Source organism: Dipteris shenzhenensis, chromosome 15 (assembly GCF_047967505.1).
Source record: "Dipteris shenzhenensis isolate YYH24624 ecotype China chromosome 15, Dip_SZ_1.0, whole genome shotgun sequence".
NCBI classification, from domain to species: domain Eukaryota; kingdom Viridiplantae; phylum Streptophyta; class Polypodiopsida; order Gleicheniales; family Dipteridaceae; genus Dipteris; species Dipteris shenzhenensis.
In genome coordinates this window covers 18744739-18769264 of record NC_141610.1, presented here as the reverse complement: position 1 = coordinate 18769264, position 24526 = coordinate 18744739, and the positions used below count along the sequence as shown (strand labels likewise).

At 42.4% G+C, this 24526-nt stretch overlaps 1 protein-coding gene across 4 annotated transcripts; it reads left to right on the top strand.

The window, feature by feature from the left end:
* Positions 1-1997: 1997 nt before the first annotated feature.
* On the top strand, positions 1998-20818 carry LOC147893491 (Putative lysine decarboxylase family protein). 4 transcript variants are annotated; one of them, XM_087386643.1, is made up of 6 exons: positions 1998-2234; positions 2601-2663; positions 3419-3858; positions 19286-19414; positions 19533-19717; positions 19830-20818. In XM_087386643.1, exons 3-6 carry the CDS (start codon positions 3652-3654, stop codon positions 20221-20223), a joined length of 915 nt encoding a protein of 304 aa, XP_087242769.1. In that variant the 5' UTR covers positions 1998-2234; positions 2601-2663; positions 3419-3651; the 3' UTR covers positions 20224-20818. The 4 variants fall into 4 exon arrangements, with proteins under 4 accessions (XP_087242769.1, XP_087242768.1, XP_087242771.1 ...); XM_087386642.1 differs by lacking the exon at positions 2601-2663; XM_087386645.1 differs by lacking the exon at positions 2601-2663 and having other exon boundaries at positions 2010-2087.
* Positions 20819-24526: the final 3708 nt, after the last annotated feature.

Genomic DNA, 24526 nt, shown 5'->3' with positions numbered 1-24526 from the left:
CAGAGGGAAAGCCTATTCATGATAAGTTCCTGCTGATTATTTGCAAGAGCAAACTCCCTCCTAATCTCAAGCCATGTCTTCCATCTCATGTTTGCTTTATCCCACAGCTGGCCCTAGCATTGAAGCCCTTTTTAAAGAGCTAGCTAGCTCTAATAAAGTCCTCATCTTTAGGAGGACTATTCTTGAAAATAACTACAGTCCAAATGGAGTCAATTGCCATGAATGCTCCCTTTCTAGAAAATATAATTTGGCATTTAATCTCCTCAAAGGCCTTGCAAAGAGATGTCAAGCATTCCAACACTTAATCTTGAATATCCTACGCATTGTTCCTTGGATGAAGTTTGTGTCATCTACAAACTACTAGTTGCTTATGAGATGTTAGCTCTATCCTCTTAATTGCCCCTTCCTTGACCTGTTTCTGAATGAGGCACCCCAAAGAGTTAGTAGCAATAGCAAACAACAAAGGAGCCAAAGGACAGCCCTATCTAATGGGCCTCGTGAAGGCACTATCCACCCATGCACTCTAGTGTAGAGCTTAGATGGCGATTCTTCTTTGATTTAAAACTTCCAAATGCAAACAGACCAATGCTGGGTTTCCTATTTTTTTCGCCATGATGAGATGGGCGGCTAGACAAACTCGAGATGGAGGATGAACCTAGGGGCAAAAGGTATGGATGCTCACAAGCATTGGATACCTTGGCCCATGACAATGATCTCCATATATAGTGCTGCGAGAGTGGTATGGTAGGAGTATCTAAGGCATGGTCGGTTACGTTGCATTGAGGCGGACCACCACCCGTGTATCCCACCATAACATGTCCTACCCACTAATGAAGACTCGTACATGTGGAATATGTAGACATTGCAAAATAAAGAATATTCCAAGGAGTCCTTAACCATCAATGGTCACAATAATGACCCATTCTAGTGTCTAAGCCAGGATTCCTAACAAAGATACATGCACCAATGGCTCCTCCTCATATTGTGGGCCTTACAAATGTGCACCATACACGTGTTGAGAGGTGAGCATTGAGTATACCAACATGATAAGCTTCTACAATAGAGCTCTCCTTATAGTGCATAGTGTATCATAGGGCCTACAATCCCAATATGTGGGAGGGTCCTTGCACCCACAAAATGTGGGTGGGTAGAATAAGAGGAAAACATGGGAATTCCCACAAGTCAATATACCGGAATCCTCCCTATAGCACTCCCATTTTAACAAAACAAGCAATGGCTTCTTCCTTGCCAAAACAATCGACATTTAAGGTAGTAAAGGTATTGAAGGGATCAAGGTAAGTCTAAAAGTCCACATTGACTTTAGAGGCTTAAAAAAAGTATTAATGGCTTATGTCGTGGGGTTTAGCCAACTTTGATGGATTCCTTTTTGTGTTTAGGCCCATTCAGAGTTTTTGGCATACCTTGATCCGCGATGCATGGCTATTTTCCTTCTCGAGTCCTAGCAACATAGAGATCAACTTATGCGAGAGCATAGGAGGGACCGTCAGAGTCCTAGCCAGAGGAGGACTTTCAATGACTTTTTCTCCGATGACCTAAGCCAAGCTGAGCAAGGGGGATGTAGTAGAGATCTAGAGAGCATGACTCGACAAAGCCGACAATAAATCGTAAAAATGAGGAAGGAGGGAGAGACATGATCCATTATCATCATCCATCATCGTCGTGCTCTGGAGCACATGGGATTTCGGAATACCGTTTGAAATCCAAGCTTGGGATACTTTCCAAGGGGTGAACGAAAAAAAACATCAGAAATTCGTGTATGATGGATAACCTTCGGGCTTCGGGCTTGTTTTCGTGCAGGTTGGGTGTGCACATCTAGGTGGCGTAAGCCGGTTGGTGCTCATTTGGGCTGCGGAGTTCCCAAATGCCTCCAGGGATCCGTGTGAGCACCTGGTGGCCTAAACCCCTGGACGCCATTGCGCCCAGTGTGTGACCCTTCGGTGAGAGAAGGCCACACGAGGGCAAGGCTAACAAACACGTGTGCTCAATGCTCACTTGAACTTATCGACAAGCGAAGGCAATATTTTGTGTCATCTTTCCGATGCCACCGCCCACCTTGTCGCTTAATAGTATTCTTCTGTTAACATTCTCGTGGAGATTGCGCGCGTCCTCGCAGATTCTTTCTTGGGTCGCTTGCTTTGGTCGCTATATTTTCGGGAAACTTGCCCACAAGCTTGCTTTCATAACTCCAGCCTCTCCATTTCAAATCGTTTATTGTAAGCTTGTATAGCATAAAATTGAGTTAAACAGTTTCTCTCAAAAGGTTGCCGTTGCTACGGTCGCGCGAAATCGTTGGTTTCGTAGGCATCCATATACGTCAACGCAATTAGAAAGTTTCAATGGTAGGAGTCATGGCAAGCATTTTCTCGAAGGTTTTGGTGCTGGATTTTGACGTCGGTGATTTCTTTCTTTTTTGAATTTTGTTTTTTTATACGCCCAAATAATAAAAGCCAGGAATCGAACTCTTTGCATGCCGAAGGGAATTGGTTTAGAATCGAACGAGGCTAATGCAACGCTACTCCATGAAGCTGTACGAAAACAACCTAAGAAAAGGTGCTAATTGCACGTGCCAAATACGGCAGGTATGGCTGAGCCGATCTACGGATGGTGCGGGCAAATGTCGGCAAGAGTCCTGCCAAAACTATGTAAGCCACTAGTAGCATTTCGTAGTTACCTGTGATTGAGAAGCTTTCCCATTGTGTGTTTCCAGCCTGAGCCATAGGTATCAGTTAGCACTTAAGAGTGCAGCATTATTCGCAGATCAAGTCTCAGGTAGCTGACCTCAGATAAGAGGTGCACATTCAAATGAATCAAGCGAATTCTTCTCAAGGGAATATAATCTGGAAGCGTAGTAATGAGACATGCTACTCTTATAACCTTTCATAAGCACTACGACAATAGGAATCAGCTACTCTATCATGCCATTTCACCTCTAGCCTTATAAACGTTACTGATAATAGAAGTCATGGGGAAGTCATGGGTCTTGGAGAGAGTGCTAATTTTATTGCCTCAATAATTTTTGTGATACTTCTTAACCTCTAGAAGAGATATTAGGTCAGCCAATACTAATGTGTCTTTTCATTACTGTTCAAAGCTTTGTGGTTACCCTTGAACAACATTTCATCAAGAAAGACCACCAAAAGAAGAGCCTTTTAGTTTTCCGTGTGTCCAGAGAGAGTCTATTTTTTTCTACTGATTGTAGATCCTTAAACTTTTAAGGAAAAAATTTCGGTTTGCTTTTCAGGAAAGATAAAATAAAGGTTTCTGGCAGTTTAAATATATAAAGGAGGTTAATTCGTCTGAAGTGTGGATAGGGTGTGATGTTTGTACTGTAATTGTGTACCTAAACAGTTGGGAGTGCTTTTGCTACACCTTATTAAATCAACATTTTGTGGTGCAGGATACGGGTGCATTGTGGAAATGCTTTACGTCCATTGGTGCCAAATTCAGGAACATGAAAGCTTTCAATGGAAGGAGTGATGGATTGGATTTGATTTTCCCAGATATATGTGATATCATTTTGGCCTTTTAATCATACAGCACCATGCACCAGCCTTTGCCCCTTCGTAAAACAATGCCCTTTTCCTGATCATCGCTCATTTAAACCTCACTACCTCCTGGTGGACTATCTTCATGGACATAGGGTTGGGCGGCAGTCTGACTCATTGTACAGATTCTTTGATGGAAAATGCTATGTGTCTGCCCTCGCAAGTGCTTTCAGCCAAAATCCAGGCACCATTATTTATGAGGAGAAGCGACAGAAGAATAACATGTTGCAATACAAAAAACATGCAGCCTTCTTTTACTGAAGAATTGGTAACAAGGTCAAGTGCTGAGGAGGTCAGATGGTTTTTTTCCACTTTATCAATTCGTATGCTTTTTTTTTGTTAGCCTGTCTCAAGGTACAATGAAAGACACTTGTACTAGTTTTTTGAAGTACTTGAAACTATCGCGTGTCCCCACGTGAGGATATGTTGAAGAGTCATGGTGTGAATGGTCTGATTAGTTGTTCAAGGGACAACAAATAAAAAAAGTCACCGCTGGTTCCTTTCCCCATGAAATCTTCCTTGGATGAAGGCTAGTCTATAGGTGGGACCTTAACTTGGTAAGGATTTCAGAGGTACATACTGTTCCAACCAGTGACGCTCCCGTGAAGGGTTCTGATCGAAGGTCATCCAATTGTAAGCATCTACCAATGCACATCGTGTGGAAGAAGAAGGGCATCTCTGCTCTCTGCTTTGAATGTCCAATCCGGGATGGCAAAAGCCAATCGCCAAGTGTTGGAAATAGGAGGATAGAATCTCTCACACCTCTCTTCAACCTTCAGCTCAAAGTACACTCAGAAATACTTTAGGAAACACTCACAGATAAAGATCTATGTGGACAGCAAGAGAAAGAGAAAGTGAGGCTATATTCATCCATGAACTGTGGGAAAAACTGAGCTCAATGTCAGCACAAAACACCCCTCAAAACTGAGGTAAAACTCTGCTGCAAAACTCTCCTCACAAGACTCCGGGGCTGTTCCGGTTCCAGCCTGCTTCCTGGAATGGTGCTTCAGATGTTCCGGATGTCGGAATGCCATTCCCTGGTAACTATGCTTCAGTGGCTGGAGTGAGTGAGGAATGGGGGGAGATATGAGGACCTTTTATAGCCCTGGCCCTAGGGCATTTCCACCGACCACCAGGGGCCAACTCAGCCCCCTGCACCGACCTGGGTAGCAGGTGAAGGAGATGCCCTGGAGTTGGCTGTTAGGCTGACCCAAGCAGGCTATATCCAGGCCTATGTAAGGCCCTGGTGTAGGGCCTTTGCTGCCCTACAGCCAGCCCCTTTCCAGGCCATTTGCAGACCCCTTTTGCAGGCCCATTTGCTGCTGTAATTCCTTTCAGTCTTTGGCTCCTCCTTCGCTTTGGACTCCCTCTTCCGCTTTAGGTCGGCCTTCTTCTTTTGGCATTCCTTAGCTGAATGACCAAGCTTCTTTCAGTAGAAACATTTCTTCTTCTTCTTCTTCTTTGCATCCTCGGTCTTGTTGTTCTTGGAATCCTTGGACTTGCCGTTGCCAGGCTTGTCCCTCGCCACAAGTGCTTTCTCGTTGAATTGATTGAACAGTTTCTCCCGAGCCTCCTCCTGCAACAGTAATGGGCCAAGCTCTTCGAATGTGAGAGGCTTGGTCATCTGTCCTGCAGTGACTGTCGTCTCGAAGCTCTTGAAACTCCTAGTAGCTTGTGAAGTGTCAGCAATGCCAACTGACTCGAGTCTACCTTCTGACCAACTGAAGCGAGCTGGTCCCTCACCACGTTGATCTTCATCAGACGATCATGAACGTTGTCTCCCTCACTCATATCCAGATTATACAACTGATGCTGGAGAGTGAGGATCCGAGACGTTGTCTCCCTCACTCATATCTAGACCACACCTCTACAGACGTCTCCACCATTTGAATATGGGGAATTACTGCATGTGCCATTGTCCCTACTCAGCATTGCTAGGGCCTAGGCATCCTTCTCTTCCCACGCTGCAAGATCCTCCGCATCTACTGGAATAAGAATTGTCTCCTTCTTGTCCAGTACATCCTCCGGCCTTTCGTCAATGCCCGTCATGAGCTTCCACAGTTTCCAAGCCATGAGATGGCTCCGGATCTTCACCTTCCATATGGGATAGTTAGTCCCATCCAACTTCCCAAACTCGCCAAAGTTCGGGATAAAAGAAGAAGGAAGATGAGAAGAGGACGAGCAATGGTTGAAGAGGCTATAGATGTGCTTTCTCTTCCATCTTTGCTGTAATTACACATAGCAAACTGATAATAGACTTGCAGTAGATAAATTTTGACCATGCAGCAAACCTGAGTGTGAATCGAAGTCACCTTCTTGTTGGGGAACTCCTTCCTTCTAGAGCTGGAATACACAGGGACTATCAGAAGTGCTTAGGGTAGAGCATGATTGTATTTGATAGTAACATCTCATGAAGAGTCTTTAAGATGGGGATGTGGAAGGATAGATGCTTGTAGATGTTTGGAAAGTATCATATATATTGTCACGATCTGTGACGTATTCCTTTCTCTATATCTTAGACTTATGGATGGTTTGATGAATGGACACTTGTGGAAGGGTATGCCCTTTCGACGGGACACTTCCTATGAGGCACAACCCTTCACAAGAGACATTCTATGGAAGACACTCCCATTGTAATGTACCCTCTCATCAAGGATCACACCCTTCACAAGGGGTACACACCTCTTCATGCACATACACTTTGGAGTACACACCTTTTCATGTGTGACTCTTCACTCTCTATATAAGAGAGGCCCAACTGTATGGGTGACACACTATAGACACTCAAGCAATACAAATATTCCTTGTTCTCTGCTATTTCAGTCTCCTTTATGTTCCTTAGCACATTTTTAAATATAGTAAATCTAGGATTTCTTACAGTGGTATCAGAGCAAATTTCGCTCCTGCCTGTAGGAAATGCCCCCCACCTTCTAGCGCCTATCGAATACATCTCTTTCCGCTAGAAGGATATCCACGCACGTTGTGCATGGAAGAGATGGAGAGAATGAGCGTAAAATTTTTTAGCGCCAATCCCACCTAAAGTCATTAGTGGCCTCTCCATCTCCCTCACATCACGAGTTGATGTGAATGGACACGACAAAAATCGTGTCTTTTGATGTGCTTGGGCTGTCCCAAAACCAAGGGACGCACCTTTTTCACCATCGGACGTACCTTTTGATGAAGAGTTTTGACTCCTCACCCAAGGGACACACCCCATCGTGGAAAAAAGGACACACATTTTCGTGTGGGGACACCCCTTTTAAAAATAGGGTCACACCCCTTCATAAAAAGGTACACCTATTCCAAGGGTGACACCCCTTAGAATAGGCACACCCTTTGGCACCAAGCACCAACTTACAAAAGGGTACCTAGAGGGCCTAAAAAGGGGAACCAACCCTATACCCAAGGCCTAACCCTAGACTACCCAAGGGTTCTCTAAACCCACGTTTTAATTTTTTGGCAACCACCAACCAGCAAGGCGAAAATCAATCACGATTTCCGTCTGCCTTCTCCGCTCCAAAACGGCTGTACGTGTTTCCACCTTCTCCTTTGCAAACAGGCTGCGCCCTTCGTCAAGCTTCCATCCTGCCTCTTCTGGATCGTTTTCAAAAGCTGACTCTCTCTGGTTCATCGCCATACCCGCCTGTGACCAGCAGCCCTTGCTGCCCATCTCTCACGATTCAGACCAGCCTGCCTCTTGCTGCTCATCTCGCCACCCTCGCCATTGAACTGCGGCCTTTTTTCCTGCCTTTCCAATCACACTCAAACAGGCCAAGCCCTGCTCTCCCATGGTACGCAGCAAATAGCACAGCTTCAACGCAGAAGACAACGCCAGGTTCCACGCAATCTGCCCTCTTCTGTTAATCGCCTCTGCCACGCGTCAATCAGCCTTGAAAGTCTCGCCAGGCGCCTCTTAATCGATGGACCTCCGGACAAGAGATTTTCAAGCCTTGCTATGCAACTAATTGGCAGATCTAATCTATGCCAGGTGGATTCTTTCCATTCTATTTCTAAGGATTCTCTTTCATATTGTTATTTGACCCTCATTATCAAATTACAGCAAATGAAAGCATGGTAATTCCCCAGTCCCTTCAAGGACACCTCAGGCATCATCTACCACACAATATCGTGTTCAGATTGCACAACCAGCCCATTTCGGAGCTTTTGCATCGTGGGTCTTCTGTGTCACGTGCCCTTCCAGTGACTTGGACCACGTCCTATACCTTCTGCGTGAGGCATCTCAATTACATTACTTCCTCAGCACAGTCCAGGTTGTGTTCCACGAGACACGTAGATACCCAGAACCCGATATTCCTCATGAGTTTGCTGTCCATCTTTGGAGAGACTTTTACCCCTCAGCTTTAGCATCTCCAGGGTACTCTCCACCTCTTTCAGCTCCCAGATATCCTCTTGCACAAGTTGTACCTTCCCCAAGACAATATTTACACTCTGAAGGCACTCCTTCTCCTGGATATCCTCCACTCCAAACGGCCTTATCCCTTCTCAGATCCGTGGACTCTACAACCTACCCGTGTACTCTCACGAGCAGTAACACCCTCTTCGGCATCACCAGTGTTACCTCAGACAAGACCTCCTTTACCAGATTTCCACGGGTGGTTCCATCCTACCTCGCCTGCCCCCTCCAACATGAGCAACCTCAGGGAGCAGCCCGGATCTTCTTCTAGGAATGGTACAAACTAGAGCGCAGGCTCGTGCTCTTCTCACAGTGACCTCTGACATGTCGCAACACTCGCGTGCAGCCTCTTCGGAGATAAGCGACTCAAGTCCAAAAAAGACCCCTGAAGTCAACTTACAAGGCGAAGCACTACTTCAACTTCAAATTTCTCAGCTTCAAGACAACATCTCCGACTTGGTCCAGAAAGTCCAACAACTCCAAGATTCTCGCAGTACCACACGTACAGAGGATGACGTGACGCCACCGGACGACTATGTGGACTCGTTCCCTCTTGAGGTAGAAAACACTGAACTCCGTACCCTCTACCGCTTACTCCAAGCTTCCAAAACTAAAAGACTTGACATTAAACTTCCGGAAGCCTACACTGGTCAACGAAATTGCCGAACAGTTGACCAATGGCTCGCAAAATTGCGCATGTACTTTGATACTGTTGACCTCACTGAAGGTAAAAAGATTGCCTTGGCAGCCTCCCTCCTCAAGGATATAGCTTTCCTATGGTGGCAACGACGCTTAAAGGATGGCAAAAGTGTGTTAACTTGGGAACGTTTTGAACACGTGCTCTGTAAGCAGTTCATACCTGCCAATGCGGACTTCCAAGCACGTTCAAAACTTAGACAGTTGGAGCAAACAGGCTCCCTGTCTTCCTACATCTCTCAATTTACCACATTGGTGCTGGAGATTGATGGTTTAATTGATGATGATTGCCTTCATGCTTTCATCTTAGGCCTAAACCCCTCGTTACGCATTGATGTCCTCAAAGCAAACATCACCACCACAGCTGGCGCTATTGCTTACGCAGAGCGCATTACAGATTTCCAAAACATAGGGAAGCAGAGTGCTAATAGAACACAGAACTCTACTATGGCCAAAGGTGCTCGCCCTCAAGATAACCCGACGTTTAGAAAAAACTCGGGTAATCAAGGTCAACGACAGTCTCAAGATCCCCACAAGTCTCAGAAATCGTATGCTGGATCCCAACAGTTGGATCCCAACAGAAGCACTCCTCCAAGGATCGCGCCTCTTCTTCTTCACAAAGTCATTACCGTCATCCCCAACATAAAGGTGCGGCCACTAACAACAAGAACAACTCCAGCACAAAAGGACTTTGTATCATCTGTACAGGTGACCATAGATGGTTCGATTGTCCCAAGCGACCAAAGCAAAATTCCAATATGGAACCTAGCACTTCCCAAACAGAAGATGCTACCCCAGCACAAGACAAGAAAGGCAAAGCTGTTCGAATGGCAAATACCATCCACATGAGCCTTGCCAGCAACCCCGAACCTTCCCTGGCCACTCAAGTACTTGTGTCCAAGGATCGATTCGTGGAACAACGGTCACTATCCTCATTGACAGTGGCTGCTCTCATAACTTCTTAGCTAGTTCTATGGTCGACAAACTTCGGTTGACCACCAGTCCTAGTCCCATGGACTATTAGATTGAACTCGCAAATGGAACTACCTTCTTGTGCAACACCAGGATCAAAAACTTGTCTTTTCGGATCCAACATTATACGGACAAGTTGAACTTCGACATCATGCCTCTTTCTCGGCACGATATCATACTTGGACAACAGTGGCTCTACGACTATGATCCATCAATCAGTTTTCGCAGCCATACTATCCAGTTTGTCCACCAGGGAAAACTTATTGAGCTAACTGGTTCTAGGGACTCTCCTTCAACCCCAGTTGCCTCTGCCCTACAAGTAAAGAAGTGGGTTCGTAAACGTCAAGTAAAGACTTCACTTCTGTTGGTTACGGCAGTGGAGGAGACACCAACAAAGGATCCTCCTGAATACCTCAACCAACCTTTTTTCCAGCCCTACGTGGATATTTTTCCACAGGAATTACCAAAGCAGTTACCACCTCGACGACCAGTGGATCACCCAATCGAACTTATTCCCGGCAGTAATCCACCATCGAAACCTCCTTATCGGGTTTCTTACACTCAAAATGAAGAAATCCAAAGACAGGTGACCGAACTACTCAAGAAAGGTCACATTCGGCCCAGTCGCAGCCCTTTCAGATCTCTTGTACTACTTGTGGAAAAAAAGAATAACTCAATGCGCCTCTGCATCGACTACCGAGCCCTCAACAAGCTCACTATAAAAAACACGTATCCATTGCCTCGCATCGATGATCTCTTTGATCAACTTCTACACGCAACACAATTCTCAAAGATTGATCTTCGTTCAGGTTATCATCAAATTCGCATACGAGAAGGCGATGAGTACAAGACAGCTTTTCGAACAAAGTATGGACACTATGAATGTTTGGTCATGCCTTTTGGGTTAAACAATGCCTCGGCCACATTCATGACATTAATGAACGACATCTTCAGGCCTTTCCTTGATAAGTTCGTCATCGTTTACCTCGATGACATCCTCGTTTTCAGCAGATCCCTACATGAGCATAAACAACATCTTCACCAAGTTTTTGAAGTTCTCCGCGCAAATTCTCTCTACATCAACGTTGAGAAGAGTGAGTTCTTCAAGACCCAACTTGAATATTTGGGACATGTTATTTCAGCTCAAGGCATCTCTGTGGATCCCAAGAAGGTCGAGGTAATCTGAAACTAGCCTACTTTTAAGAATGTTCGTGATGTCCACTTTTTTCTCGGATTGGCAAACTTCTACCATACAAAGGTCTATCAGTTTTTTGAAATTGTAGCTCCTATGTCCGAATTATTGAAAAGTACAGCAGTTTTTCAGTGGCTTTCCGAAACAGAGTATAGTTTCCAACAACTCAAGCAAGCACTCACTACCACACCAGTTATGGCTGTTGCTGACCCAAACCTTCCACTTGAGGTCATGACCGACGCTTCCGACATCGCTACAGGAGCAATCTTGATGCGAGAAGGCAGAGTTATTGCTTTTGACAGCCATAAACATTCCGATATCCAAACCCGATACCCGGTTTATGATGAGGAGTTTCTTGCCGTTGTACATGCTTATCGCTCTTGGAAACATTATCTCATGGGAGCCGACTCGGTGGTCAAGACAGACCATCACTCTCTAAAGTATATCTTTACTCAGCCAGTCATGAACGCTCGACAAGCACGTTGGGTTGAGTTTCTGGCCAACTTTCACATGACCATTGAGTACATTCCAGGACTACGCAATGTAGTTGCAGTGCTCTAAGCAAGTTAACTCTAGCATCAGCTATGGTAATCTCTACATTATCTGTGGATGTTCCGAATTCATTCAAAGGGAAGTATTTCAATGATAAAGACTTCGGCATAGCAGTACAAGTTCTTTCAAAAGATCAACCTTCGACTTCCGAACAGAAGATTTTCTCATCCTGATGACCTTCTGTATTATCAAGATCGCGTCTGTGTACCACATGACAAGGATGTTCGACGTCTTTTGTTAAAAGAGCATCATGTAGTTCCTTATGCTGCCTATCCAGGCATCAACAAGACTTATAGGTTACTCAGTGCAACATACTACTGGCCATAGATGAAAAGCGACGTCATCAAAATGGTTACATCTTGCTTATCTTGTCAACAAATGAAAGCAAGCCGACAACTTCCAACAGGACTTCTTCAGCCTCTTCCAGTTCCAACTGAAAGGTAGGAAAGTATTTCCATGGATTTCATTACCACACTACCACGATCCTCTCGAGGTAACACTCAGATTATGGTAATTGTTGATCGATTGTCCAAAATGGCACACTTTGTTGCTTGCCAAAGAAGTACATAGGCTCCGAACATCGCCAAACTCTTCATACAACACATCTTTCGACACCATGGATTGCCCAAGAATATCGTATCCGACAGAGATCCTAAGTTTACCAGTCACTTTTGGATTTCATTGTTCGAATCTTTGGGTACAACTCTCCTGTTTAGTTCAGCCTACCACCCAGAATCAGATGGCCAAACTGAAAGAGTCAACCAAGTTCTGAAAGAAATGCGTCGACATTATATTCAGTCATGCCTAGCAGCTTGGGAAGAGTATCTACTATGCTTGAGTTTGCTTATAATAACTCTTTCCATAGTGCCATCAGCATGACTCCATTCCAAGCAGCTTATGGACACACTTTGATTGTACCAACAAATTTTGTACTTCAACATCGAGTGGCCCTAGCTGATCAACTGGTTCAAGAAATGTAAGACATTCTACTCCAAGTCAGGGATCATATGCGAAAAGCGCAAGAGCGGTATCAACGGTCTGCCAACAAACATAGATGTCACCTGGAATTTGACATTGGTGACATGGTGCTATTATTTGTAGTCCCACATCGCTATAAGATGGTTAAGTCTGTGTTTCCTAAGTTGCGACCAAGATACTATGGACCTTTCTGGATCGTCAAGAAAAATTCACCTTTAAGTTACAAATTGAAATTACCACCATCATGGGGTAAAATCCATCCGACATTTCATATTTCTTGGCTAAAGACGTATATCCCAGGCGATGAACCAGTTCCTCTTGCAAGTGATTATGTCCCAGAAATCGAAGACGATTATGTTCTCCTTATTCCTGAGCGTATCGTGGACCATCGACAATGATAGACTCGACATCGACTTATCACAAAATTCCTTGTTCTTTGGCGCGATCTGGACGACTCCGACGCTACTTGGCAATCCAATGAAGACTTACAGCAGTACCCTGACATTTTACATCAGTATTTTCAGAATTTACCGTGATATTTTCTACATCAGTTCATTATCTCCATCAGGGTCTTATTTTGAGTGGGAGGGGATGTCACGATTTGTGACATATTCCTTTCTCTATATCTTAGACTTATGGATGGTTTGATGAATGGACACTTGTGGAAGGGTATGCCCTTTCGACGGGACACTTACTATGAGGCACAACCCTTCACAAGAGACATTCTATGGAAGAGACACTCCCATTGTAATGTACCCTCTCATCAAGGGTCACACCCTTCACAAGGGGTACACACCTCTTCATGCACATACACTTTGGAGTACACACCTTTTCATGTGTGACTCTTCACTCTCTATATAAGAGAGGCTAAACTGAATGGGTGACACACTATAGACACTCAAGCAATACAAATATTCCTTGTCCTCTGCTATTTCAGTCTCCTTTCTGTTCCTTAGCACATTTCTAAATATAGTAAATCTAGGATTTCTTACATATTTCCCATGAAATTAAATTAGATTTTAGTCTTTGATCACACATGGTGTTATGGCTTGTGGATTCAAATTCCCTCTTGTTTTTTGAAGTTCGTCTACTTTTTCGCCCCATGCCCAAGAGGAAATAAATATGTTGATATTTTTAGGTGAATCCAAAGATTTGTTGGAAGGTCTAATCTATATTTTCGCATGGGAATTAGGATTATATGGCATCACATAAGAAGTTTTGATCAATGAGAGACTTGATCTGAATGAAAACCTATTGATGACTTACTCTGGCCTAAGCATTCACCTCTAGAGTGCTGATAGAAACTGAGTACGAAGACAATTGTATAAATGTATAAATGGATGTTCAAGTATGTGTGGGTGTGTGGATTTGTGTGTGTGAGAGCATATGTTTATACTATAGTCTACACCCACTATTGGGCGTTGATGACGGTAATGCGGATGTCATAGTAGCTAGTCCCTGCTATGCGTGATGGAGTTTATGGTTTTCAATCTTATGAGTGACTATCGTGAGATTGAAACTGCTCTAAGTCGTGTATTTTGTGAGGATGAGTTTGGGCATGTTCCTGGATTCATCTAGATATATATATGTAAGCATTCTCCTTGGGATAGAGGGAGAAGGAGGCCTCCAAGACGCTACGATGCTATACAATATGGACACTCTTTTGAACAAGATAAAAGATACACAATCTGAACTGATCTCTAATGGTCTCTTCACACTCAGCCTATACATTTGGGACGCACTTTTGTGGACACTACATGATCATAGTGCAATTTACATCCTCTCACACCCTCTTAAATTGCACTCCATAAGAAGAGGGTGGAGTTGCAATCATTTTTTAATTTGATTTTTCTTATGCAGAGTAAAATTCAATTAGAAAAAGAAAAATTGGCAAAACAAGAGGCAATGTTTGTGGTACTGTGGCTGAGTCAGAATTGCTTTTGGATAAAACTGTGAGTTGAGATGGTAGCCGACATGATTCTGGACTTTGTGTCAAGTCTGTAAGAAGTTGAAATGACTGTGCATCTTCGAACACTATGTTAGGAATGTTCTAATAACTCAACTTGCACTGTTGATGAAGAAGGTCAACTATGGACTGTTTCGAAAGTGAGTGAAGAACACTACATAATCATCAACTTCGGAAATTTGATCCAAGTGTGAAGTGCCTATTTTGGTTACTTCAAGAAGCATATCTGAAATCTGAGAAGCACTATGGTTGTTAACATGACTTGATTGCCCATGGCTTTTAACATTTGTTGATTGAGCATTCAGCATCTGAGAAATATACTATGCATCTAGCATGACTGGCTCAAGCTGCCTTGTGAGAAAACCAAGCCTGAAATATTTGGCAGAAAGGCAATGCAGTGACACATGAAAGATGATGGCATTGTTTGAGTCTTCAGCTTGTATCATAGATGCTCTTTCCTTGATGTCCAAGCTGCTGTGAGTTGTATAAAGGACATTTGACCAAATCTCATTTTGAGATTGCAATACACTTACTAAGGTATGGATGTTCAACAGTGTTGGATGCGCTAGCATGTCACAACTATCCAAGAGTAATCAATCTTAAAAGATTTTTTGCTTGAACTGCCTCTTGTCTATATAGAGAATTCCAAAGTAGATTCTGATTGAATATAAGCTTATTTTGACTCCTTTGATTTTTGGAAGATGGTTGTCATTGATGGTTCAACAATGCTGTTGATGTTGTCTGTATCACCATGGAGGTTAGGCTTCCTGGACCTGATGCACGTCTGCTTGTTCTTTCTCTTTGCTTTGGAGCTAGGATGAGCATTAGGATAATTCCAACCACAATTTGTATCAACACTTGATTGTGAAGCAATTGTCTTTTCTGAACCATCAGTATTTTGCGTATCATTTGTTGAAGGAAGCTTGCATTCTTCTATTGTAGAGTGTGTGAGAAATGGGGGGAGGATTGAGAAGGAGTGAACAGTTGTGAAGATCTGAAATTGCAAGAATGAAAAGAGTGAAAGAGTACAAGGGTTGTCAACATGAGAAAACCCTAGGGCGAACCCAAACTAAGGTAGAGCCCACCCACACATAAACTCAACCACTAACGATGGTTCGAGAGAAGACCTTTAAAAAGGAGAAAGTTCTCTTGCACTTCTAACTAATTATTACATTGGCCATTGCCTTAAAAATTGTAATATTTCCAACACCCCGTTGCAGTGACAATGTCCTGGTGTACAGGAGTGATCTCAATTACCAAATGGAAGTAAGCCCAAAGCTTGCAGAAAGTGTGAAACTTGTCTTTGGATAGAGTCTTGGTAAAGAGATCTACAACATTATGATGTGTAAGACGATAGGTCAAACTGATCTCTCCTGCATGCAATCTCTCTCTATCTTAATGATAATGTATCTTAATGTGTTTCATGCGTGCATTGCCACGGCAATAGCAGTCTGTATGTCAATGAATATGGGAGTAGATGGCTGCAAACCACCATGAAGATCTGCCATCAATCTCCTAACCGTTTTTTTATACTGTAGTTGTTAAGGCTGTCCGGTACTTATCTTCACATAATGATGTTGCCACAGTGGAGTAATGTCTTACTCAACAAAGGAATGCATGAACTGCCAATATAGAGACAATTACTACTGGTGGAGTGTCGAGTATCAGAATCTCCAACCAAATCTAAGTCACTAAAAGCATGCAAGTCAGAGTCACACCCTCGGCATTAAACAGACCAAGAGACTGAGAATCCTGCAAATACCTGAAAACATTCCAATGCTGTGTCATTTGGCTATGCATATACCTGCTCCAGCAACAAAGCTCACCTTGCATTCTGTAAGCCAAACGCAAAAGCTTCGTTACGGTTGGGTTCAGCCGCGCGTCGTGTTTCTATGACGAATACCAATAATGATTGGGACAACGAACATCCATCCCGTTCGTATTTTGGATACCCCTAGAATCATCGGAGATTGTCGAAGTAGCTGATCCCCATGAAACTCGAAGCGTTGGGAACAGAGAAATTGTCATTAGTCTCTTGGTGTCGACGTGTCGGAGTGGCACAACCATGTTAACAAGAGATTTTTACCCAAGGGGCTCTAGGCTGGTATCCATACATCAGCATGAATTGACTGTTTCAGGTTGCTGAATGCTTAGCACTGTTGTAAGCAAACTCAAGCAAAGGAAGGTTAGCTTCCCAGTCAGACTTCCTTGGGGATACATAAGCTCTCAGCATGTCTTCCAAAGGCTGATTGACCCGCTCTGTCTATCCGTTGGATTCTAGATGATCAGCCGAACTCATGCTGAGCTGAGTATCCAATTTCGGGAATACAGCCTGCCAGAAATACCCAGTAAACTTAGCATCTCTATCACTAACTCTTTCAGCCAGTAAGTCATACAAACTAGATAGCTTCTCAACAAACAATGAGCTCGTTGAGTGGTTGTAACAGTATCTCTTGTATGAATCTAGCCAATTTGGTGAGTCAATCTCAACGAGTACCCAAATTGTGTCATGCCCACGAAAGGGTCGTGGTAAACCTACCACAAAATCCATGGAAATACTTTGCCATTAATTCCCAGGTATTTCTAAGGATGCAAGAATCCACCTCATGTCAAACGTTCAAATTTATTAATTTGGCATTGTTGACAGTTTCGAACATAAAGTTCAACTTTCCAAAAGAAGGTTCTTTTATACTAGATGTACCCCCGGATGACAATCACTAGGGCTGTCATGATATCCAAACAAGGTACAACCTCGCGTATCTCTCACCCCGAGTACCTAGACCTTGCCCTTTCGGAAAAGCAGACCATTCTGAATGGAGTACTCTCGAAGCTTACTACCAAGAGGGCCACTCCCAGCTTGTACTCTTGACGCTTACTACGAGGAGGGGCACTCCAAGTCGAGTACTCTCGAAGCTTACTACCAAGAGGGGCACTCCCGGCTTGTACTTTATCCCAGACACCTTGGAAGAATTCATCTTCGGATGTGAGAGAGTCACACTACCAATTCTGCTCAAGCCATCAGCTACCTTGTTGGTAGATCCCTTCGGATAATGAATCTCGAAGTCAAACTCGTACATCAACTCTGACTTCCTCCCTCTTAGATCAGTGGAGTTGCAGAAATACTTCAGGGAACAGTTATCAACATAGACTGCAAAAGTAGAGCCATACAAATAATGTCTCCACTTTTTCAATGCATGAATAATAGCATACCGCTCCTTTTCATGCATTGGCCACTTAACTATGGCTCGATTAGCTTTTTACCATGAAAAGCTACCGGTCTAGCATTCTGGAACAGGGCTGCTCCAATGACCTTGTGTAGTGCTGCTTCCTTGGACAGCACCATCCCGCAGAAGTGTGCTCTCCTACTGGCTGTAGTATGCACCAAGAGGTAAGGGCTGCTTCCAATCTGAACTGTGTGTGAGAACCTCTTCTTCTGCGATCGTCTACTCCTCTGCTGTCAAATAGGCTGTTGACCTGCACACTGGAGTAGAGTGGAGTAGAGACTGAACTCTACAACTGTGCAATACCTACCTACAATCGATCCTTTTATAGAGGGTTTTAGGCCCTCTAGACTGGCCGACCCAGTCTGTAGGTCAACTGACTAGCCACAGACTGGGCCAATCCAGTCTGTTTCTAATTTAACTGCTCTAGGCCTACACAAGGCCTTGTCTTCTTCAGCGACTGCCCTGGTCCCTTGTCTGTGTGCAGGCTGCTGGCTCCTGCTGCAGTGCCCTGCTAATCTGGCGACTAACCTGCTGTAGCCGTTCCGGCTCTGGAACAATCCATTACTCTCTCCATTTCCAAAGCTCTTGGCTAGCGCCTATTTCTGCACAGAGCCACGCCTGTTCGCAGCAAATCCACGACCATACTGAATGCTTCAAGAAGACCTGCAACTGCCACCGTTCTGCATGTAACCTCTGCTGTACCAGATGTACTGTTCTTGCTGCATGCTTCTCACAGGTTAGCCCTCTACCTGAGCTTGTGCCCACCTCTAACAGTGGACCATGTGGCATCCCATATGACTAATGTCGATCCCTTGGGATCTGATACCATGTTGGACTAGGCATACACCAAACCTAGATCCGTAATCATGCTAGATCTATGAAAGGGACTTGCCTTTACAGCCAAGCCATAAACACTGGAAGATTATGTTTCCCAAGATTCACACACATAGACTAGAACCTGCTCCAAGATTTGTAGGAATAGACAGACAAAATCATGTAGTGATCAGGTACAAATAGGAAGTACAAAAGAGCTTCTCACAGAGGATCATGTTGACAGCAGGGTGCTGCTCCACTGAGGTCAAACCTGAGGCCAAACCTTACTGCTGCTTCTTCCTCCTGCTGAGTGCCTCATTGTAGAGGTATCTATGACTCCATTCAACTCGTGTTATGCATTAAATGCTCTGGGAGGGAGTCCTAGTGCTCTGCTGAACTCATGCTGCATTTTTCTGCTCTACAGTCATTTCTTGCTTGCCCTTGATGCCTTAACCCCGTCCCCCCACAAGGGGTGCTTTGTATAGGGAAGGGCTGAGCGCTTGCCCCCCTCCAAGGCTGGTTGACTCGTTTTTAATGTTTTTAATGTGTTTGGAAACCAAGTCTTGGGAGTTATTTGATGTTCTTTGAAACTCTTTTGGAGCTATATCACTTCAATGGGTTGTCATGCAGCTAGTTTCTGATATGCATGGTGGAGCTGTTGATTTTAATCCTCGTGGGCATGTGCATTTATGATGTTAAAAATCGCACCGTCCTGTTTTACTGTTAAGTGTGTTTTGTCGCATCTGGTACACACACGCATGTGAGCGCACATTTATACGTATGCATGAATGTGAGTTTTATCCATCTATTGAAAAAAGTATAAGACAAGCTTATTAACCATTATATAGAGCAAATAGAAGCGGGTTTGTATAACATCTGGCTTTCAAAATGTCTTGCTCTTCTGCATTTCAGGTGAGGAAAGAAATTCTTAGTTGCTATGAGCTGATTCAAAGGCTTGGAAAAGGTGTAGTTTATCTTGGTTCGTCAAGAACAAAGCCAGACCACCTACACTTTTTGCAGGCCAAGGAGCTTGGAAGAGAGGTGTTACATCTATTGCCTGGCCAAGTCTTTCAACATGTGCAGAATGTCAAATGGCAGTTATTTGTGGGTTGTTTCAGCCAACAATTGATTCCTGCTAATAATATGGAAGATTTTGCAGGTCTCTCTCCTGTTAGACTGCCCTTGCTGGACTGGTGTAGGGCCAGGGTTGATGGATGCTGTTGTGAAAGGAACACTGGAAGCAAACAAACCTGTGGGTGGTTTTAAAATTTCCAAGGAGGCTGGTGAATGGACTAGCTCAAAGATACATCCTTACCTAGATGAGCATTTCTATTATACGTGCAGGTATTGCTTAGTTTCTTTTCAGACTACAGTGTTTGAATAGATGAAATCATCTATAGATTTAGTTGATTTTTGGGCAGCATTGCTACTCTGAGATGATAATTCCTTAGTGCAGATTCTTTTCAGCTAGAAAGCATGGCCTGGTGGATGCGGCTGTTCGGAACTGTATAAGTGATCGAACTGCATTCATTGCACTTCCTGGTGGAATCGGTACTCTTGATGAGATTTTTGAGATACTGGCATTGATTCAGCTTCAGCGTATTGGTTCTATTTACCCTGTTCCTTTTTTGTTGATAAACTACGATGGGTTTTATTCCAACCTACTCGAGTTTCTAAATAAATGCAAGTTGTGGGGTACTATTGCTGAGGGCGAAATTGAGGGAATATGGAAAGTTTGTGACAACAATAAAGAGGCATTACAGTACTTGGCTGATTTCTACAGCATAGGCGAGGAAGCTCAGAGTTTCACAGATAGAATAAGATCGTCTTGGTCTGCAGAGAAAGTCTGAATTCAAATTGAAATGCAAAATTAGATATTTGACAAAAGAATCATCTTATTGTTTCATCAGATGTGACTTTATAGATTTGTATCCAATTTAAGCACCAAGAGCACATGGTGGGGGACAACATATTTTGAAGCATTGAAAATGTTGAGGTTCATTGGAAGATGATTCTAGGCCCACTGTTTCTTGCTGTTTCAAGTTGGTGAGCTAATCCATCGTGTGAATGATGGAATTGATGGTTGAACCTTCAAACCTTGGTGCTGTAAGGTTAACAATTCAAGTGTTCCTGACATGCTTATTAAATTAAATACCATGTCTCACTAAAGAAACAGATTGTGAGCTTTCATTGAGAAGATCTAACCTTCAAGCAAGTATGAGACGAACTCAGCACGAAGACCTTTGCATAAGTGAATGCCCATGTGTGTGGGTAGGTGCAAGGTGCACATGTGTAGGAGAATATTTGACTACAAATGTTTGCATCCAATGTTGGGCATAGCTAGTCCCTTCTATGCATGATGGAGTCATTTTACTTTAACGGGTGACTATCAGGAGGATAGAAATGGAACTGCTCATTTTGCTTTTACATCATGATGGGATTGGACTTGGGCCTTTCAGAATATTGTTAATGTCAGTGGTGCGGTGCCTATGAGCTTATTTACCGAAGCTTTTTGCTTACATTGTCTTAGCAGTTGTATCATAGTGTGGACTATAGTTTGATCAGCCTCTTTCTCACGACTGAGTCTTCAGGCCCTTAAAATGCTAGAACTGTCACAAATAGTCTGTTTGTGAATGTGTGTGTGTGTGTGTGTGTGTGGGGGGATCTGTTTATAGAATTGATTGCTCCCACTGATAACATTGGTTGGGATGCCTAGTAGCCTATGCATGATGGACTCCATGGTTTTAGCCTGGTGGGTGACTATAATGAGGTGAAAAAGTTCAGTTTTCCAGTTACTGATTAGTTTGGTGAGTCGTGACACGTTTGTGTACGTGATGGCAAGTCCATTAGCTAGGATGACAGCATTTATCATTTCCTTTGGTTCCCAGGATTTGGGCTTAGCTTAGTAATCTCAGCATATTATACATACAACCCACTCATGACATAGTTTTGAATTGTTTGAGCTTGTTTCTTTTGGGTTTATGGTTGTGGCATTCTCTAGCATCGTGTGTGTGTGTGTGCGCGTGTGTATTCTCAAAAAAAAAAAAGTGTGTGCGCGTGTGTGCGTGCACATGCATGCACACACATATACATATATATGTTTTTAATCATTATTTCCATGCCTATACCAAAATATTAACCTAAAAATCTAGCATCAGTAAAGGTACAAATGGTAGTAATGTGGTGCCATCTTGATAGTGCATATGAAGAAAAGGGAATCTACTTGTACACATCTTTCAAGGTTTTCAATTGTGTTGCTCATGTATAGAAAATCAACCTTAAGTGGTCTAGAGGTTTGCTTTGAAGCTGGTAGCAAGTACATTTTGCCACTTGCATATGAGTAATTCCACTTGGGGTGGTTTATATGGATGTAATAGGTTGATGTTTATGTGCTTGTTGCATATGTGATCCCACCTTTAAAATATCCTCTCGGACATGATATCACCCACATTAAAAGGGAATAGTATGAGTTTTGAAGAGTCATCATGAATAATTTATATCTGTTTCTTGAGAATGGGTTACATTATGAAATTATAGACTAGTATATACTTATGACTCAATCATTGGAAAAGACCACACAAGCACAAAAGGTTACCTTATTATTTCTTTGAATTGATCAACTCCACCTCTACTAAGTTCATAGAAAGCTTTAATGCAAACTCACAAAACCAATTTAGTTACTTTGTTTGGCATAGTGCTTCCACAAAAATAGACCAAGGTTTTGGAGCCAAGTGAATTTTAGTGATCTATGGCCTCTCAATCCTACAAAGCACGTTGAGAGTCAATCGCATATATTTGATTATTGCAATTACAACATTGAATAGCATGCATACAATATCTATGTGGGTGCTTTAGACAAGGCATTTCTTAATGGCAAGGTGCCTAGGTTAGTCATGTCATTGTTTTGTAAATTATGTAGTTGTAGACTTTTCATGCAAATAGAGGAGCCATGCTTGGCATGCGTAAGTGTCAGGTAGCTAGAATGGAAAAAAGGTGTTCACGGTACCGATTATTGTGATGTGACTTGCAAACATGGATAATAATTCAACCATGCAAGTTTCCTTATAATATATGCTTGCATAACATATGAAATAGTCTGAAGGCATGTCAAAAACCATGAAATTGGCATGTTAATTGTATGTCAAAGAGAAGAAGAAAAGATTGAGAATTTCCAAGTAATGTAAGCAAATCTTTTCCAATCCAATATCTTGTCTCCAAATAGGACAAAGATATAATGCCTAGTAAACTTTATTTCTTCTCCATTTTCCTTATGGATTTGACTTACCCAAGATATACTACTCCTTGATTATAGAAGCTAGTGGAGTCTTGCATAGGAAGAAAGAGTAATGGCTGCTATGTGCAAAGACATTCTACAAGTTTCATCGGGCATTGAAGGGCATTGCCATGTAGCTATCAAATTTTGTTGATGGTTGTGTTTTTGCTAAGGCTTCTACTTAGATTTCAGTCACATTATTAGTATGCCAATGTCCCAATTGAAGATTCGGTATGGTTTCATTGAACTCTATTCAATGTAAGACATTGAAGATTGGGTATGGTTTCATTGAAAGCCATTCAATGTAAGGAGCATGGCTCCACAACTTTTGATGGTGTGGTCCTACTGAATTGTTTCTAATATTATATGTATTATGCTCTTGATTTGATTGTAATTGAGAAGAATGCAATGATGAGTGTTACCGTATTGAATGTAAATGCTCAAATGTGAGTGCTCGTCTTGCTCTAATGCACTTCAAGTTGAGGTTCATATGCTCCTTGGCTTTTGTTCTATGATGAGTGATCAACTCTATATCTAACTTGATGTAAAGATTTTAGTTAGGAATGCAATAAAACAATGATTTAGAGTAGGGGTCATTGAAGAAATTATTGGTTTATTGATAATAGGAGTTAGTAAATCATAATGATGGAGAGCCTAACCAAGAAATAGATAGGGGACTATGACCAAAGCACTTTTCAGGATTGGACAAAACTCCAAAAAATATATCATACATTATATTCACATAACCATAGAATTTCATGTTAAATAAATCTCTTCTTGCCAAGAGTATGAGAAAATAGAGTGGTCATATGTGATTTGAAATTGTAAAATAAAAGTACTACATTTGTGTTGATTTTTAAAAACAAAAATGAGTATTTTTCACTTATAATAGAAGATGTGCATAGCCCTACAAGCATTTGAATAGCCAAATCTAGCTGAGGGACAAGGCCAAGAATGTAAAGTCAATGAAGCAACATCTTGAAACCTCCCTCCCACCACAAAGGAGGAAAGACATAGGCCATTATACATTTGCACCAAAATTTTCTCCTCGTCTCTTCCTTGAAGATCTTAATTCCCAAAAAGGTGTGGCATGGAAAGCCAAAATGGACATTATGGTACCATACCATAGAGGGGTAAATCACAATCTAGTATTTATTTGGTTCACACATCTAGACCCTCATGCTATGCTCTGATAAAGTTAAAATTTAAGGATAATGAAATGAAGAAAATGCCATGGCAAATGTCCTCTAATTTATTTAGAATATTATCCTTGAAGTTATTGAATATTATCTTCATTTAGAATATTTTCCTTTAAATTATCTTGAGTATTGTCCTCAAGGTCATTTAAAGTTTTGTCCTTTGAGTTTTCTTGAATATTTAGAAGCCTTAGGTTTCTTGCTGGGATAATATGCATTCCTTGTCTTACTTTGACATGCAATTGTAAATTTTTGATATCTTAATCTTTCATCCCACTCAATAGCAAACAATCCAATCACACAACCCAAAGGAAAGGCACATTGGCTATAGTGGTTGATCATTCTTGAATACAAAACATTTATGGTGGTTGATATTGCCAATAACTAAACTATAAGATGAAAACCTCAATAGTTAAGACATATCAAACATAAATAATGATGAGTTATCAATAATGAAAAATGAATTCCAAATTTGTGTAAAATAAAAGATATCTAAAGTTACAATGAAATATTACCTCATGTTACTCATTGTAAATTCCAAATAAGGAGCGAACCAAAATTATTGGAGCGATCAAACCTAATACTAGTCTCAAATATATGAAAAAATCTAAGAACATTGAATTGGATTGCACAATGGATAAATCTAGAGTCTTTGAAATAAACTAACCAATTTTTCCCTATTGG

What these genes read in the sequence shown, in the direction of transcription:
- LOC147893491 (XM_087386642.1), top strand. Translation starts at nt 3,652, where the DNA reads ATGGACATAGGGTTGGGCGGCAGTCTGACTCATTGTACAGATTCTTTG. An exon ending in CAAGGTCAAGTGCTGAGGAG is followed by an intron (nt 3,859 to 19,285) that starts GTCAGATGGTTT and finishes TCTGCATTTCAG; the next exon opens with GTGAGGAAAGAAATTCTTAG. An exon ending in CATTTCTATTATACGTGCAG is followed by an intron (nt 19,718 to 19,829) that starts GTATTGCTTAGT and finishes TCCTTAGTGCAG; the next exon opens with ATTCTTTTCAGCTAGAAAGC.